General features: G+C 53.3%; 7 protein-coding genes across 7 annotated transcripts; 3 read left to right on the forward strand and 4 right to left on the reverse strand.

Annotated features, from left to right (window-relative positions):
• Positions 1-1,101: 1,101 nt before the first annotated feature.
• Positions 1,102-2,345, forward strand: PG997_013108 (mitochondrial 54S ribosomal protein uL5m; the record flags this gene model as incomplete). The annotated part of the gene is made up of 5 exons (XM_066817422.1): positions 1,102-1,334; positions 1,413-1,629; positions 1,674-2,007; positions 2,077-2,180; positions 2,235-2,345. 5 exons carry the CDS (start codon positions 1,102-1,104, stop codon positions 2,343-2,345), a joined length of 999 nt encoding a protein of 332 aa, XP_066663114.1.
• Positions 2,346-2,633: 288 nt separating this feature from the next.
• On the reverse strand, positions 2,634-3,377 carry PG997_013109 (Hsp70 nucleotide exchange factor FES1; the record flags this gene model as incomplete). The annotated part of the gene is made up of 1 exon (XM_066817423.1): positions 2,634-3,377. One exon carries the CDS (start codon positions 3,375-3,377, stop codon positions 2,634-2,636), a length of 744 nt encoding a protein of 247 aa, XP_066663115.1.
• Positions 3,378-5,906: 2,529 nt separating this feature from the next.
• PG997_013110 (actin) lies at positions 5,907-7,669 on the forward strand (the record flags this gene model as incomplete). The annotated part of the gene is made up of 7 exons (XM_066817424.1): positions 5,907-6,037; positions 6,189-6,219; positions 6,363-6,418; positions 6,524-6,554; positions 6,615-7,386; positions 7,440-7,520; positions 7,544-7,669. The coding sequence occupies exons 1-7, from the start codon at positions 6,031-6,033 to the stop codon at positions 7,667-7,669; spliced, it is 1,104 nt and encodes a 367-aa protein (XP_066663116.1). The 5' UTR covers positions 5,907-6,030.
• A 670-nt stretch (positions 7,670-8,339) lies between these two features.
• PG997_013111 (uncharacterized protein) lies at positions 8,340-8,858 on the reverse strand (the record flags this gene model as incomplete). The annotated part of the gene is made up of 1 exon (XM_066817425.1): positions 8,340-8,858. The coding sequence occupies one exon, from the start codon at positions 8,856-8,858 to the stop codon at positions 8,340-8,342; it is 519 nt and encodes a 172-aa protein (XP_066663117.1).
• Positions 8,859-10,028: 1,170 nt separating this feature from the next.
• On the forward strand, positions 10,029-10,491 carry PG997_013112 (uncharacterized protein; the record flags this gene model as incomplete). The annotated part of the gene is made up of 2 exons (XM_066817426.1): positions 10,029-10,150; positions 10,247-10,491. Exons 1-2 carry the CDS (start codon positions 10,045-10,047, stop codon positions 10,489-10,491), a joined length of 351 nt encoding a protein of 116 aa, XP_066663118.1. The 5' UTR covers positions 10,029-10,044.
• Positions 10,492-10,853: 362 nt separating this feature from the next.
• On the reverse strand, positions 10,854-13,438 carry PG997_013113 (uncharacterized protein; the record flags this gene model as incomplete). Its single annotated transcript, XM_066817427.1, has 4 exons — positions 10,854-10,977; positions 11,041-12,941; positions 13,010-13,228; positions 13,307-13,438. The coding sequence occupies 4 exons, from the start codon at positions 13,436-13,438 to the stop codon at positions 10,854-10,856; spliced, it is 2,376 nt and encodes a 791-aa protein (XP_066663119.1).
• Positions 13,439-14,318: 880 nt separating this feature from the next.
• Positions 14,319-15,738, reverse strand: PG997_013114 (uncharacterized protein; the record flags this gene model as incomplete). Its single annotated transcript, XM_066817428.1, has 3 exons — positions 14,319-15,094; positions 15,384-15,524; positions 15,639-15,738. The coding sequence occupies 3 exons, from the start codon at positions 15,736-15,738 to the stop codon at positions 14,319-14,321; spliced, it is 1,017 nt and encodes a 338-aa protein (XP_066663120.1).
• Positions 15,739-17,549: the final 1,811 nt, after the last annotated feature.

Here is a 17,549-nt window from a genome sequence, read left to right on the forward strand (position 1 = left end):
GACGACTTAAAAGTACCGGATGCAAGTGCGGATGAATGTATGTACAGTAGGTAGGGTTGCATGCAGATCTGGTCCAGACTGTGGACTGGGAATACACAGCATGTTCACCTTTGATCAGGGCAACGCGTCTTGAGGTGTCATCAAGCACTCGATTTAGAAGGTCGTGTAAGCAAGAGGGCCAGCCAATCGCTACACGTAACCGACCCCAGGCAGCAGAGGAGAGAGTATATAGCCTGATATGCCACGATTTCCGACAGTTGCGATCGAGTGACATAAGCTGTGTTGTTACGACACCTTGCATTCTCCCCAGGTGAACCGCTTGTAGATTTGGTGATCAGCAGTAGACGTTGCTAGGTTAAGGCTATGAATCTGGTCAGACGGGGGTTTGTGGGGTATCTCGCAGACGAGGAAGCCAAAGCAGAGGCTTCTAGACCATCTACTCCGTACTTTGGGAAGACCCTTATTAAACTTGCAGAGACGCACGTACTGGCAGAATTTAGCGCTCTAGCCGCGCAAAAACAATGCATTCCATACCTTATGTACACCTAAAAGATTGTCTGTCGCTTCAGCCCTTCAGCCCATAGCCAATTGTAACTCCACGCATACCGTTGCCTTGCTTATATTTGCACTGAATCATGCCAGGAGAAATGAATGATTAGACGTACGTGGGTGTAAGCGAACTGGACAGTGTCCATGGTATGATCATCTATTCACCCGACCTTGCGCTCCTCAAAGCGAGCGCCAGTGTAGGTACTGTCTTTGATGCATCAAGTGAAATACGGGCTGAAATACCGACTGGAAGGTCAAGTGCAGGGAGCTTGACAGCATGTAGCAGGGGCAGAGTCTTAGCTAATCAGGTCGGGTAGGTACTGTACCTAAACACCCGACCCCAATAGGTGGAGGGGACCGGGCCTTTGGGTTTTAATCGGATATTCAAGGTTCCGAGCCCCGTCGAAAAACCAATGTACGGGTTAATGCGATAAGTGGAAAGCTCGAGTTAACGTACGGCGATAGCTTCAGTCGGGGATTCTGGGAAGATTATTCGATACCTGCTTGGCATTTGTCTGTGTTTCCCATTGCCAATTGAAATCGGCAGGCAACATGGCACTTCGTGAGGTGCCGCGCTCAGCGCGCCAGCTATTGCAACAGCCATCGGCCTGGAAACCCAGCGTTGCGAGCCTCTCGCGATGCGCCTCCACCGAGGCTGGCCCAGCCGTCCCAGATGTGGAAACAGAGTCTGGTCTGATGACGCCGGTTGTCGAACGCAAAGGCATTTCGATCATGGATCCGAGGAAGCGGGCAAGCCGTAGAGAACACGAGCTTCCCCATTCCAGGTTCGTATCCTGTTCCTATCTCTAAGTTACTCCAATATGTGTGCAGGATCTCCCACTGATTACCGCATCTATATAAAGATACCGATACCACCCGCCCAAGTACGACAGAGGGCCGTTGCATCCCATCCAACCGCCTCCGTCCTCCGACCCGGTCGCTCGAAACTTCACACCCGGCCCCTTCAACCTGCCTCGTCTCAAGCAGACTTACCACTCGACCATTGCTTCAGACATCTTAACGCTCACTTATCAGCATAAGCCACCCGGAACCCCGAGAAGCCCGAGCGGATACGATTCCGTACCTGGGGCGATGAGACGCCCTACATGGAGAACCGCCCGAAGCGTGGACCGCGTGGTGCCGAGGTGCTGCTGCCGCTGGAGCCGGACCTCAACTATCACAACATTCCTGCGCTCAAGGCCGTGCACGTCGCCATGTACACGCCCCAGGCTAAGAAGAACCCGGACCACATCACAGTTGCCAAGACTATCATGCAGACCATCTCGGGTGTGCGCCCGACTGTGACACATACGCGGCAAAGTGTCTCACAATGGAGTATCGTCAAGGGCGACCGGACCGGTGTCAAGGTCACGATGCAAGGGAACCAGGCCTACGAGTTTCTGGACAAGGTCATCCACCTTGTTTTCCCGAAGATCAAGGAGTGGAAAGGTATCAAGGGTGAGTTGGATCCTGCTTAATACTTCGTACATCAGGATGATGAATGTGAGAAGCTGATATATGACATAGGTACGACTGGTGATGGCGCGGGTAACTTGGCGTTTGGCCTGGAGCCCCAGGAAATGATGCACTTCCCGGAGGTGGAAGCCAACTACTCTTCATACCCACAAAAGGTACGGCAACTTCACTAAGCCCTTCATGTGCCTCTTTTACTGACCTGCAACTAGATGATTCCCGGGTGCCGTATCTTTGTCGAGACCACGGCCAAGTCCGACAGGCATGCTAGACTGCTGTTTGGCGCCATGGGAATCCCATTCTATGGAAAGCTGGTTGACTAGATCCGCATCCAAACTGTTGGCCCGAATGTACATATATAATGTTCACGTATCAGCAGAAGCATCAATGAAATGTAATATACACCTGTACAATTGTCATGATTCGGACTTTCGTGGTATCCTTTTCCATTGTTCATAATCTAGCTCTAAATCCCATGCAAAACCACCCTGTGAGCACCAATCCTTTTGAGATGTCCTGCCATGATTGAATCAGGAACCGAAATCCGCAACGCCTCAGATGCAAATGATACCAAAAGAACCACTCTCCATCACGCCCAACTACCCCCCTGCTTAAGCGTTCTGCGCCTGCGTTCTTAAGGCATCAATCACAACGTTGACAGCTTCCATATCCGTGGCGTCAATTTTCTCACCCTTGCCCTCCCCACGCTTGCTAAGCTCTGACGTCAGCACATCCATACCCGGCTGATAGTTCCTGCACGCGGAGCTGAGCGCGTAGACGGCCTTGCGCCGGACGTCCTTGCCCTCCTTATCAGCCTTGGACTCGTCCCGGGCGCCGTCCGCGGTCAGGCGGTCGCCCAGGGCCATAGCGGCGAGGCGCTCGACGCCGCCCAGGGCCACGAGGCGCTCCTGGCTGGGCTCGTTGTTCTGGACGGCGGTGCCGACGACCCAGCAGGCCATGAGGCGGATCTCGGACTCTTCGTGAGCGAGGAGCTCGAGCAGCGGGGTCCAGAGCCCCAACTTGGACAGCAGGTTCGCGTTGTCGAGCGACTCGATCAGCTGCTCCAGGTTGTCAAAGGCCGTCAGCTTGCTCTCGAGCGTCACCTCGGGGTCCGTCGACCGGATGTGCGCCACCGCGGCCAGCATCAGGTCCGCGTCCGAGGGGCCCCCGAACAGCGCCTTGAGGGATTCCGGGTTCAGGCCGCGGGCCGCGGCCGCGGCTACGGCGCCAGTGGGGTCTTCTTGTGTTGAGGCATCACCGTTGGGCTGAGCCGTGGCGGCTGTGGCGGTGGAGGGTGTTGTGTTTGCGATGCTCCATTTGAGAAGGTCGTTCAGGCCTTTCTGGTTGTCGCCCATGGTTACGGTTTTAGAGAGTGGCGGGTTTGTAATTCTTGATCTGGGGTAGAATCTCGAGTGGGATATGCAAAGTGGGATGGATGACCCCGCGATTTCAACGTGGTTGCCGTTTGGTTCTGGCTAAAAGAAACACTCCGCGTGGCCTATTGTGTAGTTTGGCCTTTCAAGAGCTAATAGATGCTGTAAACTGGAGATTGTTTTTTTTTTTTGGCAAAGAATGATATTGATTTGGGCAGGCAAGCAGGTCTATTTGCATCATTTGCATCATTTTCATCATTGGTTCAAGGGTCCCTTCCTGCGGCTTCTTGAACTTTCTTAGATGTTCGATAAGATAAGCCCCTTTGAGACTAGCGTGCTGGTTCTTTAGCAGAAAATCGCCGTGCTGCTGCAGTTGGGCGGTGTGAAGCCGATCACGGCTCTACACCTACAGTCGGGCGGGATATTGACGATCCGAAGCTTCTTGGAGCAATATCAATCATCAGGCAGTTCCCCGAGGACTAATATACCTCTCAATTCGAGATTCTTCATAGCTGCCCGCACCTGGAGAAAAAGCTCATTTTGAAGGGGGAGAGGTGATGCCCCACCATCACCCCTCGTCGCCGCTTTAACCGAAGGTGCTACGTACTAGTAGCTGTCACCAAATGTACATGTAATTGAGGGAGCGGCAGCAACATGACAACAATGCGACTGGCAGTAATGCTTCATGCTTCATGCTTCATGCCTCTTCTTCTCAAAGGTTCTGGCTTGCGATCGCTGACATCACGAAGCATCGGAGCAAGAAAACCGTCATCAACACCTGCCGGTGACCGTTGACGACGTTATCTAGTTTGGCCTTGGGGGTTCGTGGCAGGCATAGGGGCCAAGACCATCACCCTAGAAAGTTTCATTGCATGTTGCAATATTCGCTTGAGTATAGCAGAGCATATCTGACGTCAACTAGTTGAAACACGATTAGTGAAGACGGAGAGCTGGGGAACCCCGTAGAGTAGACGATGCTATACACAACCGCCCCTGCATGCATTTATTTGGCGATGCCTGCTTGGCGTCGTGGCAGCAACGCATAGCAATTTGGACTCTGTAGCAAGACTGATGCAGGAGACATACGTAATCGTACGGGTTCAGCCACACATAACGCTGGTGATTAGGTCGTCAACCCTGGAGTCAAAGCCCATGCCGTCGAAAATACGTCTCGGAGGCGTGTTACTTCGTGTAGGCATCCCATATTCCCAATAAAGGCTGCCTGGAAGCTAATAGAACGGCGACCTGGTGACGCATGCAGCTCACTGATGAAACGGGCTGGATTGTTTCTTGGTGATGCCTAAGATGAATTGCGTGGACAATTCGTAGGTAGGGTATGTCCTTGCTGGCCAGTGGGAGCGAGACTTCAGCGCGTGCGCGGCCCGAGGAAGGATGTCGGGGTGGCACAGTTCAACCTTCCAATGCCCGGGGTAGACAGGTAGAGTCGCATTTCGAAGATGAACCTCCTTTTGTAGTACCGCAGATAAGGGAGGAGCTTGATGAGAGAAACGCGGACGGACTGGCTTGTGATCGCGTGCGAGAAAAGCGACGTATTCGGCTATTTATTGATAGACCCCTTTACGAGAGTTCAGCCACATCCGCGAGGAGGTCTGGTCCGTCTGTGCAGGTATGCGTGTCTGACGGGTCAAAAGCGGCGTGCAGATCCCTGATCTTTCAATAGTACAGCTGGGACAGGTATGTACCGACTTTGTCACCTACGTACTCCTGGATCCTGGAGCTATCTGGCGGTGACGATACCACAAAATTGAGCTGGCTTGCTCTGAGTTGGCCAGGTGCCAATGTCCCAATCAGCCCATTTAGGTAGAACAATACCGGGACTTGTTATTAGCAGCATGGCGAGGGCGGGATTTGGCAGCATCGGAGGTTAGGTAGCAGCATTCTTACGTGACGGTCATGATGCGGAATACGTAAGTACTCAACCAATGGAATGGATATTGGAAGGGGTCTATCTGGTCACTCCTTTCAGGCCTGCCAGGAGGGAGCTCCAGATTATGGAGCAGCAGGCGTCGAGTTCATCAAATCAATCCCATCCAATCTGCAATTCTGACCCGGTCCAGCCCCCCAGGCAAAAGGAGGCTCCCACTACTTTTTGCTGTTGACGGTGGGAAGACCACTAAAAGCAGGTAGGTCGGACGGTACCTACAGGCTCCAGCACCTAATTGTAATGATTACCCCTAATAAACCTGCTAGCCTCTACCCGACCAGGCCCCACCTCAATCAGAACAGCGGAAGCACGCACACACAAAGGAGCCAGAAGTGCGAGCGTGAGGGAGAGGAGTAGAGGAGTAGAGGCCGACTGACCTGGACTAGCCAACCAGACCCAGGGCAACGCCTTCTTTGGAGGCAAAAGAGACAGAACGAGCCCGACCGACGTTCTCCCCCCTTCCCACTTTACCAGACTTAAAGTCAACCACATCAATCAACATTCCCAGCCTCCCATTCTCCTTGTTTGATTTCCCTCCCCCAACAGCCTTCGAGCAAATAATAACCTCACTCCCTCCAACACAGCAACCTCTCTGCTTCCACCGGTCCGGGAATCGCGTGGGCTTCAGCATCTCCATTTTCACTTCTTTTCACTTTTCTTGACACCTTTCGCACTACGTAATCCGTCACAATGGAAGGTAAGTCGACTCGTCCACGAAACACCAACGGCAAACTGTCCTCACATGCCTCCTTGCACGCCTCGCACGCCTCCCTCGCTCCTCGGGCCATCGCGTCTTCTCTCATCCGCACTCTCGACACGACCATAGCTAACCAGTCTTTCTGCTACAGAGGAAGTTGCTGCCCTCGTTATCGACAATGGGTAAGACGATCCGCCACCTCACCGACTAGCCCCAGATACCCTTCCCCCATTTGGTCGGTGATGAAGACCTCGCCAGACCTCAATCATGGCCGCATCAATAAACAACCATTTTTTGGTAGCTTGGAACTGACATGAACGTCTAGTTCGGGTATGTGTAAGGCCGGTTTCGCCGGTGATGACGCTCCCCGAGCTGTTTTCCGTAAGTTGTCCCCTAGACTCGGCCCACACCCCGCTCTAAGCGATATCGCGACGGCGGTTCCTGGGCAAAACTTCGAGCCAACAACCTGCTAACACACGTCCACAGCGTCCATTGTCGGTCGCCCCCGTCACCATGGGTAAGTTCCAAGGCTGCGATTCGACATTTTCTGCTTTCTAGTATTAACAGCATGGCACAGTATCATGATCGGTATGGGTCAGAAGGACTCCTACGTCGGTGATGAGGCCCAGTCCAAGCGTGGTATCCTCACCCTGCGCTACCCTATCGAGCACGGTGTCGTTACCAACTGGGACGACATGGAGAAGATCTGGCATCACACTTTCTACAACGAGCTGCGTGTGGCCCCCGAGGAGCACCCCGTCCTGCTCACCGAGGCCCCCATCAACCCCAAGAGCAACCGTGAGAAGATGACCCAGATTGTCTTCGAGACCTTCAACGCTCCCGCCTTCTACGTCTCCATTCAGGCCGTCCTGTCTCTGTACGCCTCCGGTCGTACCACTGGTATCGTGCTCGATTCCGGTGATGGTGTTACCCACGTTGTCCCTATCTACGAGGGTTTCGCCCTGCCCCACGCCATTGCCCGTGTCGACATGGCCGGTCGTGATCTGACTGACTACCTCATGAAGATCCTGGCTGAGCGCGGTTACGCTTTCTCCACCACTGCCGAGCGTGAAATCGTTCGTGACATCAAGGAGAAGCTCTGCTACGTCGCCCTCGACTTCGAGCAGGAGATCCAGACTGCTGCCCAGAGCTCCAGCTTGGAGAAGTCCTACGAGCTTCCTGACGGTCAGGTCATCACCATCGGCAACGAGCGCTTCCGAGCACCCGAGGCTCTGTTCCAGCCTTCTGTCCTGGGTCTTGAGAGCGGTGGTATCCACGTCACTACTTTCAACTCCATCATGAAGTGCGATGTCGATGTCCGTAAGGATCTGTACGGCAACATTGTCATGGTATATTGTACCCTATTTCTGGCTCTGCTGGGAACCTCGCTAACAATTCCTAGTCTGGTGGTACCACCATGTACCCCGGTCTCTCCGACCGTATGCAGAAGGAGATCACTGCTCTTGCTCCTTCCTCCATGAAGGTCAAGATCATTGCTCCCCCGAGCGAAAGTACTCCGTCTGGATCGGTGGTTCCATTCTGGCTTCCCTGTCGACCTTCCAGCAGATGTGGATCTCAAAGCAGGAGTACGACGAGAGCGGTCCCTCGATCGTCCACCGCAAGTGCTTCTAAGCGCTTGTCCAGTGTGCTCCTCCGTTACATCCATTTCCCCTTCCTACTTTTCACGAGCTCACGATAGCGCGGATTGGATGGCGGCCTTTGAGAATTCTGTCCCCAGGCCGATGCGAAAGGGTTTCTCCTGCAGACAGACCTCATATCTACAAAAAGTTCTAGTAATGGGCGAGAGATTACGGTTAGCCTGTAGGCAGCTCCGGGAAACGAAACAATCAAATGTATTTTGTTTTAAGGAGGTTATTCGTGCGCGCAACGGGGTAGACAATTATACTTGAGGTTGATCATATACTTGTTTTTTCTCGTTAATTGCTTCTTGTGCTCTGACCTGGCGGCATGGCGGTGATCTAGCTCCCTTTACTGAGACCGCCCCATGATCAGCCTCAATGATTCTTGTGATTGTCAGCATGCTTATCGCATCCCCTCCATCTTGGCTCTCCAATAGATATGTAATGTTCTGTACTCAGATGCGCCCTGTTTCGTAGCTAAGGTTTGGTTGTTTCGTTTGTTTCGCGGGGCACCCTTGGGCTCTCGGGCTCGTCATGTTCTGCTGTGACAATGTGACTAGTAGTTTCATCGTTTCCTGGCGCCGTTTCGTGAACTTCTTCTGGATGGCTGTCGGCCTCGTCTTGCTCCATTAGTTCCTCGTCCTCGCCCTCGGCGGCCCTGGCTACTTCCCTAGCCTTTCCTCGTCCAGCTTTCGGTACTTCCTGCGGCTCTTCTTTGCGCTGCTGGCCCGCTTCTTCCGCTTGGCCTCGCCCACGATGGCGCTCCGGCTCTGGTCGCCCTTGGTAAGATCGTCGAGGCGGTTAGCGAGCAGCTGGCGCGCAATGAACCGGTTCTGGGACCGCGACCGCGTCTCCTGACACTTGACCACAATGCCCGTGGGCAAGTGCTTGAGCTGCACGGCCGAGTTGGTCTTGTTGATCTTCTGCCCGCCAGGACCGCTGCCTTTCAGAAAGGACTCGTCGAGATCGGAGTCCGGGGGTAGTTGGGGTTTCGGCGGGTACTGCGGCGTCTTCTTTTGCAGGGACGGGGTCGTGGAGAGGGCGCGGCGGTGGCAGCAGTAGTTGGACAGAGAGTGGTGAGAAGCAGAAGAAGGCATCGTTGCCACCACCATCGGCCTCAGGAGCTGAACATAGTACGAGGAGGGGAATGCCAGAAGGCGGGTCGCACGAGTCGTGGCCATGGTGGTGAGTCGGAGAAGAGAAGAGAAGTGAGTATCGGGATCTGATGTTATCCGGCTGCTGCTTCCATCACCGGTCGGTACCTAACACAAGAAATCGGCCGTCTGTTCGTCGGCTTGCTTGATTGCCGGTTCCACGCCCGTTCGTGTTTGAGCAAGACAAGACAAGACAAGAGTCGTATATTAGAACATATGTACAGTACGGCATTCAACAATGACGCGGTTCGGTTGTTTCTTTTCGTATTATTCGCCTTCACCTTTGCCCTTCTTTGCATAAGTTGCTCCTCTTCTCTTCTTGGTATTTCGGTTTCGTGGGAGAAGTAGGGCAGGTGTCATGATTGGCATGGGAGGCTGCTAAATGCAATTCTAACAACATCACATGCATGAATCAAGAAATCCCAAGTAGCAACATTACAGATCGGAACTCCAAACGCCGCCGTTGCGCCGATTAATCGCTGAGTCGCTGTGTACCTCCATACCTCCTTACCTACCTAGACAAGTGCGGGATGGGCTGCACAGACAAAGGTCGGCAGGTCGGATTCCTGCCAGGCCCCTAGCAGCCGCCCAAGCAGCTAAGCAGCTAAGCAGCGCGCTGTTGGTGTGGTGGTTGGGTGGATAGCCAATTAGGATTTTCCCTAGGGGACCTCCCAGGCTGTTTTCTTGCCGAGACCTGTCAATGAATCAGCGCGCAGTGAATGCAGGCGGCATGAAGATGAAGGGGTCCAAGTGGGTTCATCCCTTCCCCCCCAACAGCCGACAAGAGAGGTCAGGCCGAAGATAATTTAGGAACGGAAATTCGTGGGAAAGGGGAAATCGCAACCAACATACGCATGAGGAAACAACAATTCGATCGATCCGTCATTCAATCTGTCAACTTACTCTCTTAGGTCTTGGAACAATACAGTAGGCCTCAGTCCAAGTCTCGTTTCATCCCGAAAGCGATTATACTTACTCGGCCAAACAAAGATTCTTACTGTAAACATTCATTTGTCCACCACACGCAACACACGTACGACATAACCACTTGCCCTCCGGCGACCGCAGATCCCGAACAGCAGTTGCGCATCACACACTCTCTACTTCAAGAATCACTGAACGGCGCGATACACTGAACCTCGCTCCCCTCTTCAAGGCCAATTCGGACAAAGAAGAATACCAGCAGCTTCCATCCAACACCAACACCCGAAAAATGGAGATGGCTCAATCCGTCGCCCGCTGGTTCCGGCTCAAGCAGTACCAGATCGAGGTCACCTTTGGCGTCTATATCTTTACACCGATCGAGAAGTTCGTTTTCTGTAAGTGTCGCATTCGCTCATTCATCCACTATACCCCTTCCCAGCAGGGTTCCGAATCACGGCCAATGGCTAATCGGGTGGCATCTATCTGTACAGGGTCTGTCGTCTTCCTCCTCTTCAGCTTGACCTTCATCGCCACGGTCCTCTACCTGCCGCAGCACATGGTCTTCCTCTACAACCGCGCCTGGTTCTACGTCCACGGCGACGACAATAGCGGCGTCGACGGCGTGCTGGGCGGCCTGGCCAAGGGCGCCCTGCAGAAGACGGTCGAGGCCCTGTCCTCGACGTCCTCGGCCGACGGCGCCGGCGAGACGCTCGACTCCATCGTCAGGGAGTTATAATTGGGCAAGGACAAGAGAGTAACGAGACATAACGCCCTCTTTTTGTACAGAAGAGGGAATATGGGAAGGAAACATAGGCACAGCACGATTAATAATTCTTAATGCGGAAGGGCGGGCGCGTCACGAAAAGAAAGACACAGGAGGGAAGACCCGGTGCCTGTGTCCATGTACGTGGCGTTTGGAGGCAATATCTATGTTGTCTTGGGTTCGGCGTTTTGGGCAGGCAAGCCCCGGTTCACAGCTTAGAACGACCGCGTCATACGCTGACGATGTTATGGGAGGCCCAGCAGAGCGAAACACGTGCGGGTTTTGAGGTTGTCCTTTTTGGGTAGCATATTTTATTTCTCGCCTGGCTACTCAACTCATGTGCTGGGGCCCGAGTACGAATAAATCCTTAATGAAGCATCTTCTCCAGCAATGGCCAATGTCTTCCCGGTCGCGTGTGGTCTCCATGACAGCTGCAGCACGGCTTTGGCGAGACAGAATCTGTGCGATACGTCAGTCCTCATCGATCGGTATTAGCAGCATCCAGGGAGGGAAATAACTTACTCTGGGGACAAGGGGGCGCTAGATATCACACTGAGGTCCGTGGCGTTGATGATATGGATGGAGACCTTGCCTATTTCTGACCCAGCCGCAAGCACGAGAGCCCCGTCTTCCGTCAGTCGAGGCAAGAAGTCCACTGCTGTCACCGGGTGTGTTGCCGGAATCGTGGTTATGCAAGCAATGCCCGCGTCTGCGGACTTCTTCCAGATCTTTATCGACTTGTCGCGGCCCGCCGTCGCAAACACCAGCGCATCGTCCGTAAGGGGCGCCCAGGCCGCATCGAGAATCATTCTCGTATGGCCCTTGGGGTTGTTCTGGAACGACTTGTACATCGTGGGATCCTCGCTGTCCCGCTCAAAGACGGCCCACTGGCGGTCTCGGCCAACGCTCAGGAGATACTTGTCGTCGGGAGAGAAGCGGAGCCGGGTCACCGTCAAGGTGTGCGCGGCCAGGGGCGGCCGCACCTCGGTCCACCGCTCCGTCTCGAAGACGCGGATGACGGCGTGGTTCAGCGAGCTGGCTTTGCAGGCACTGGCGACGAGCTTGCCGTCGTGGCTCACCGCCAGGCAGGATAGTTCGTACCCGTGGCCGTAGAGCTTCTCCACCTCGGGCCAGAGTGTGTGGCGGGCGAGGCTGTCCTCCAAGGGCGGGTGGTCGATCTTGAGCACGGACTTCCGCACCATGGAACCCGGGTCGAGGGCTTCACGATCCTGGTCGGGGTTGGCAGTCTCGATCTCCATGTCGTCGTCTACGGCTTCAATGGCTTTGTTGGAAAGCCCCAGCACCGGCATGTTGGCTGCGTCGGGCAGGTCCTCGATTTGAGAAGTTGCCCCTATGTCGCAAAGTTGATTCAGGAGCTTGGCGACCGCCTTTGGCTCGTTGAAGACACGCATCAGCTTCTCGTCCGCGCCCGAAACGAACTGGGACGAGCCGATTGAGTCGATGCAGTTCAGGTCGTACCCATGGATCTGTGGCCTGGCCATCTCATGCCACGTCTTGCGCTCGCCTGCGTTCCACCGTGCGTGTAGCCTTGTCGTCTGGTCTGAGCTTGTAGACAACAAGTAGTCTCCGTTCTTGGACCACGCAATGCCAGTGACAGATCTGGTATGCCCGCTAATGCCAATCTCGGGCATCCACTGGTCGCGTTCTTTGTTGTGATACCATCGCCTCCAGCTTCCTGTTCGGCCTAGGCAGATGACTGAGCTGCCATCTGGAGACCACAGTCCCGTCCAGAAGCCGCCTGTGCTTCCTGTGGCGGTGGTTGCGCCCTTTTCTCTGCTGATCTCGCCCAGGCGGACAGTGGTCACCCAGATGCCCGAGGAAGGGTCCGCCTCCCACACGCCAAGTGTATTATCTGCCGAAGTAGATAGTAGTTGCAGCTTCCCGCTCGCAGGGTCGGAGAACCACTTTGCGCTGTAGATCCAGTCATCGTGGCCCAGCAGTAAGGCCTCAAAAGTGATAGAGAAGTCAAGATCTCCAACTTTGAGTCGGTGTGCCTTGTTTGAAGGGGTTCCCGGCAAAGACAGGCCCATGGTCGGATCGTTGGCGCCAGCTGTCACAGGCGGGAGCTCCTGACCCTGATGGAACCGCCAAAGCCGGACATACTTGTCCTGGCTCGCAGAGGCAAGCACCAGATCTTTCGATGTAGCGGAACTCTCGAAGGCGAAGTCCAAAGATCGGACCCAGCCCTCATGACCGGAAAGAGTGGTTTGGGCCTCGAAATTGGGCTCGGCGGATGAGCTGGCCACGAAAATCTGGACAAAGGTTTTCGTCCCCGCGGCAGCTAGAACCAGGCCATCGCCAGCTTCGTTGAGATGGCTCAGCGCAACACACAGAGGGAAAAACTTGGGGCTGGTTTTGATTGTTTGTAGCAACTTGGCCTCGCCGTTTTCAAATGCCCAGATCTTGATCGAAGCATCCGCAGCGCCAGTCGCAAAATAGTTGGCCCGACAGGCTTCTGGCGGGCATGTACAGTGGCTATGCAGTTGATGGCGCCAGTGTGCTCCTTCACCGATTGCACACACGTGGCAGAGCCTGTAGCAGCGCATTTCCATATCTTGAGAGTCTGGTCATCGCCGCCACTGACCAGGTAGGACTCAGAATCCGAAGTTGGCTTGGGCAGGAATTTGACGGCTTTAACCGTGTCACTATGGCCAGCCAAAAGATGCGACACGCCCTTCACTGATGCATCCTGTAGATGGCGTCAGCTAATCTATTCTGCAAGTAGGCCACGAGACATCCCGAAATGGTCGCTGGCACTCTCACATACATTGGGCTCCCAGAGGGCAATATTCGAGTCAGCCCCAAAGGCGACTAGACCATCTTCATTCCAATCGGCCACGGCCGTGTGCCGGTTGGCACCCACGGAGAGGTACTCGATACCCACTTCGACCTCATTCATAGCAAATTGGCATAAGATGAAAGAAAAAAAAGGTGAGGGTTCAACGGGATATCTGGGATATATGCCGTATAACACACCTAGGCAAGAATTCTGGATGTTGTTTTGTGATTGGTTGGTGATGTGAAAATCGGTGCAAGGTTTCTGTCGGCTCGGCTCGGGCCGGCACCAGTTGATCGCCAATTAAATTGACCCTACGTCGTTCCTGAAGCGAACGCCATCGACTTCACCTGAGTATCAACATGTTATTTATTTAATTGTTTGAGGAGAGGGTTTCCATAGATGTTAATTTGGAAGCTTGCAATTTTATGATAATAACTTCCTGTCTGTGCCTCTCATTGAGAAACCAACAGCTTACTTGGCCCTAGAAGGTCGCTCTAGTATTTCACTTTTTACTACAAGATATCGTACAAGAAGACACCCATGCCTGGGCAGAAATTAAACACATTTTCATCATACTATAGCTTAAAGGTTGCATGCGAAGCCGGAGGTATTGGTGATCAGAACTGACTTATTATGCTACCGAAAAGGAACTATGAATTCAATCGCAAGCTTGTGGTGTCCTCAAATCAACGCTACCGATTCTGGCAAGCGGCCTCATTGCTCGCCCTGCCCGAGCCTGAGATGGTGTTAAAACTCAATATCGCAACGCTTTACCACCATGAGAGCCTGCTCTCTCTAGATAGATAGGATCCCAGAGAATATGGCTCACGCCTTCTCCACGACTCAAGGTAAATCACCTCGTTCCCCCTCACCCCCTTTTTCTTTTGCCATGTTCCGCCCTCATTTAGGGAGCACTCATCTCGTAAGGGGTATGTTCCGTAATCGTACAAACTCAGAGGTTGCCTGTCAAGGCAACGATGTCTCGATTGTGTTGTGGTGTTTAGACCTCATCCTCCGCCAGATCGTCGTGGTTCTGGTTAGAGAAGAACGAGTCGTCATGGGCAGGAACCGCGCTGAAGCTATGGGGGTTGTAGAAGCTTGTTGCAACATCATGGCTACTCTCCAACGATTGAGAACGCGGGATATCGGCGAATGAGGTCAACACATCAGCACCCATGGGCTCCTGCTTCGGGACCTTGGGTCGAGTAGCCGCCTTCAGCTTGTTCTTGGCCGAGGACTGGGAGAATTGAGAGCTGTCGATCTCCACCAGGTCATCGTCATTAGCCATGGTGGACTCAGAAGGAGCAGGAGCTGTGAAGCTGGCAGGTCCGGCAGCGATCTGTGCCTGGCCATTGCCGAATAGAGACACGGGCTGCTGCTGTCCATTGCCAAACAGAGAGGTATTGGCGGCAGGAGAAGGAGCGACCTGATCGGCGGCACCGTCCGTGAACTTTGCCTTCTTGTGGGTGGGTGTATCGAACTCCACGGGCTCCTCGTCGTCCACGTCGTCATCCACATCGTCGTCAACCTTCTTGGCACGAGCACGTTTGCCAGTGGTAGTGGGCGTCGTGACGGAAGATGCAAATCGCTTGCGTGAGCCAGGAGTGTTTGCAATGGTGCGATTGGTCTTGGGGGTTCCGACTCCATCAATGGTCACCTTGGAGGTGTCCTCTCCCTTCCTTGCAGCATCCTGTTGGGCCTTTCCTAGCTTCTTGATTGACCGGAACTGCCACTCAATGCCATCGGCCGTAGACTCTCCAAAGAGCTTCTGGATCTCTACATGTCAAAATTAGCATCATGTTCTAGTCGTACCAGTGTAAGACTGTGGTGCGGTAAGACGTTGGGGATGAGGGGATATATTCCAAGAAAATAAAATGAACAAGAAGTGAGGAATCGAGTTGAGAAGTGATTGGCATCCAGCTCCTCCCTTCGTCGGACGACTAGGAAAGGGGGTGGGGGTGTCGCAGGCTAAACCCCCCTCAATTGACAGCAGAAGCGGCTTTGGAGATCCTGTCCAGATCCCTTCAGGTTTAAGCTAGAAAACGCGCTTGCGATCCAGACTTACCTTTCTCATCGACAGGCAGATCACCTGGGTTCTTCTTCTCTGCGACATATTGTTCTTGCATCTTTGCCAGGCGCTTGATGGGCCGAAGACGATGGTCCACCGAGGGGCCGGTAAAGTCCTGACCCATGTGAAGTGCGATTGCTAGGTAACTTAGTATGGGATGCAGGGTGTATGGCAAAAACTCATTGCGCGAATTCCAATGCTGTGTACGTGTAGGCATGCCAGAAGGAAACCAAAACGAGAGTCAGTACTTACCCTTGAAGTCGAGTTTGGGCTTGGCTGTAGCAACCACGGCCGCAAGAAGTCGGACAGCCGACTCGTAGGACTTGAAGTTTGTTTTGTTTGTAGGCGCCATCGTGTCTAGTTACTGGCTTGAGTTCGAGGAGGTGGAAGACAGTGCAGCAGATATGTCTGTTTACAAAATGAGTTAATTGCTGCTTTACCGCGTGGATGATGATGTGAAGCGGGACCATATGTTCCCAAAGTAGAAGGTGTGGTTTATGAAATATTGCGATGTGAGTATGGCGTGGCGTGGATTGATGGAAGGTGCAAGTTTCTAGCCTGGTTGCTCCGTATATGGTGGTGCAAGTCAAGCCGACCTTGTAGAGAGCATGCAGTGCTGGGGAAGTGGACAGACGCGGTACGCATAGAAAGGAGTATGCTCGACGTGCTTGGTGGGCAATAAGAATGTGACTACCGAAGGGTTAAGTCAAGGAGAAGGATATGAAGGGCATGTTCTGGCATATGCCCGGTGACTCGTTGTATGACTGGACACCCGTACAATAGGGCGAGAGCAGACAGCCTTCTTGTGCTGAAGAAAGATATTCCACTCTGGAGCGGAAGCATGAGGGTGTATATGAATACAGGTGAAATGGCTTCACTTACGAGTTCCTTGTGCGGAGTCTGTCAGCTCAGTGTAATTGCACTGGTGTCAAGCCGAGAATATTGGCTTTGCAATCTGAGCATCCAGTGTTGGGATTTGATGTGCTTGGTTCTGCCTTGGTGCAATATATCGATGTTAGAACGCAGTCAAACTAGAAGTGAATGTGGATAAACAGAAAAAATGACTTGAATGGAGGGTAGGGTAGCTGTCGCAGGGCACAGTGAAGCTTCACCCGGAGGGGGATGCTGTCCATCAAAGAGGAAAGAACAGGCCGATTCACCCGCCTCAAAGATGTAAACACCAGCGGAGACGGTCAATGGTGGGCAGATGCAGTTGGGGCATCGTCTGTCTATCGTCGACCAGAAACTTCTCGATCACATAGAAGCTTGAGCATCGACGACTGTGAATGCCATCTGTCTAATTGTGACAGAGAAGTCACAGCCATCACTCTTGGGCCCTTGAGACCAGCAGACAAGATGCAGTTATGTACGGATAGGGAAGGGGTGCGCTGACTTGGACTGTACCATATATCTAACAGACTGCGATGAGCCTGGTGGTCGATACTCGTGGGCCCTCGGACGTGTTATATGAGTACTTACTGACTGGTTAGACTGTAAGCAAAACAAAGAGCGATGCTGCTGCTAGGTGATGCTTCAGTTCCAACTGAATCCAAGCCTTGGTTGTCAGAACACCCATCGAGTCCGCCGCACTCCTGATGGAACAGCCTTGGGACAAAGATGCTAGACGAGCCTGGTATAGCAGATTGATCAGACAAGAACAGCAATTGTATGACCGTAGCTTCTTGCGTCCGGGCCATGACATCAAGGAGGTACACGCACAACCAATGCCGGCGCGAAATGGGCGATCAATGGAGGATAAACTTACAGCCTCGACGCAAGTGCCTATTGTAGGTCCAGGTCAAGATCTTGGGTTTCTGATCGGTAAAGGTCCCCACTTGTGTTCCAGTGCTATGCATATTCGTTAGCATATATCATGACAGAAGTAAAGTGCATGCGTTCGGTTGCTTTCCCAGGTCTGTTTAGCTTGGGGGAACGGGATCAAAAGGTCACTATTCATCTGCCAAGAGGGCGGTGGGTGCAATGGCACTTACAGACAGTTAGCTTTCTATGGCTAGCTTACTGATGATGAACCTAAGCGGAGTCGCTGGACAAATACAGATTGGAACGAAAATATGGAGGAGGATCTGGTCTGGAGTATGGAGGTTGGTTGCCTGAAGAGGCAGGTTTTGATACATATGGTTGGGTCTCGTAGGCAAAAGCAGC

This window comes from Apiospora hydei, assembly GCF_038363865.1.
Source record: "Apiospora hydei strain CBS 114990 chromosome Unknown utg000009l_segment0_segment0, whole genome shotgun sequence".
NCBI classification, from domain to species: Eukaryota; Fungi; Ascomycota; class Sordariomycetes; order Amphisphaeriales; family Apiosporaceae; genus Apiospora; species Apiospora hydei.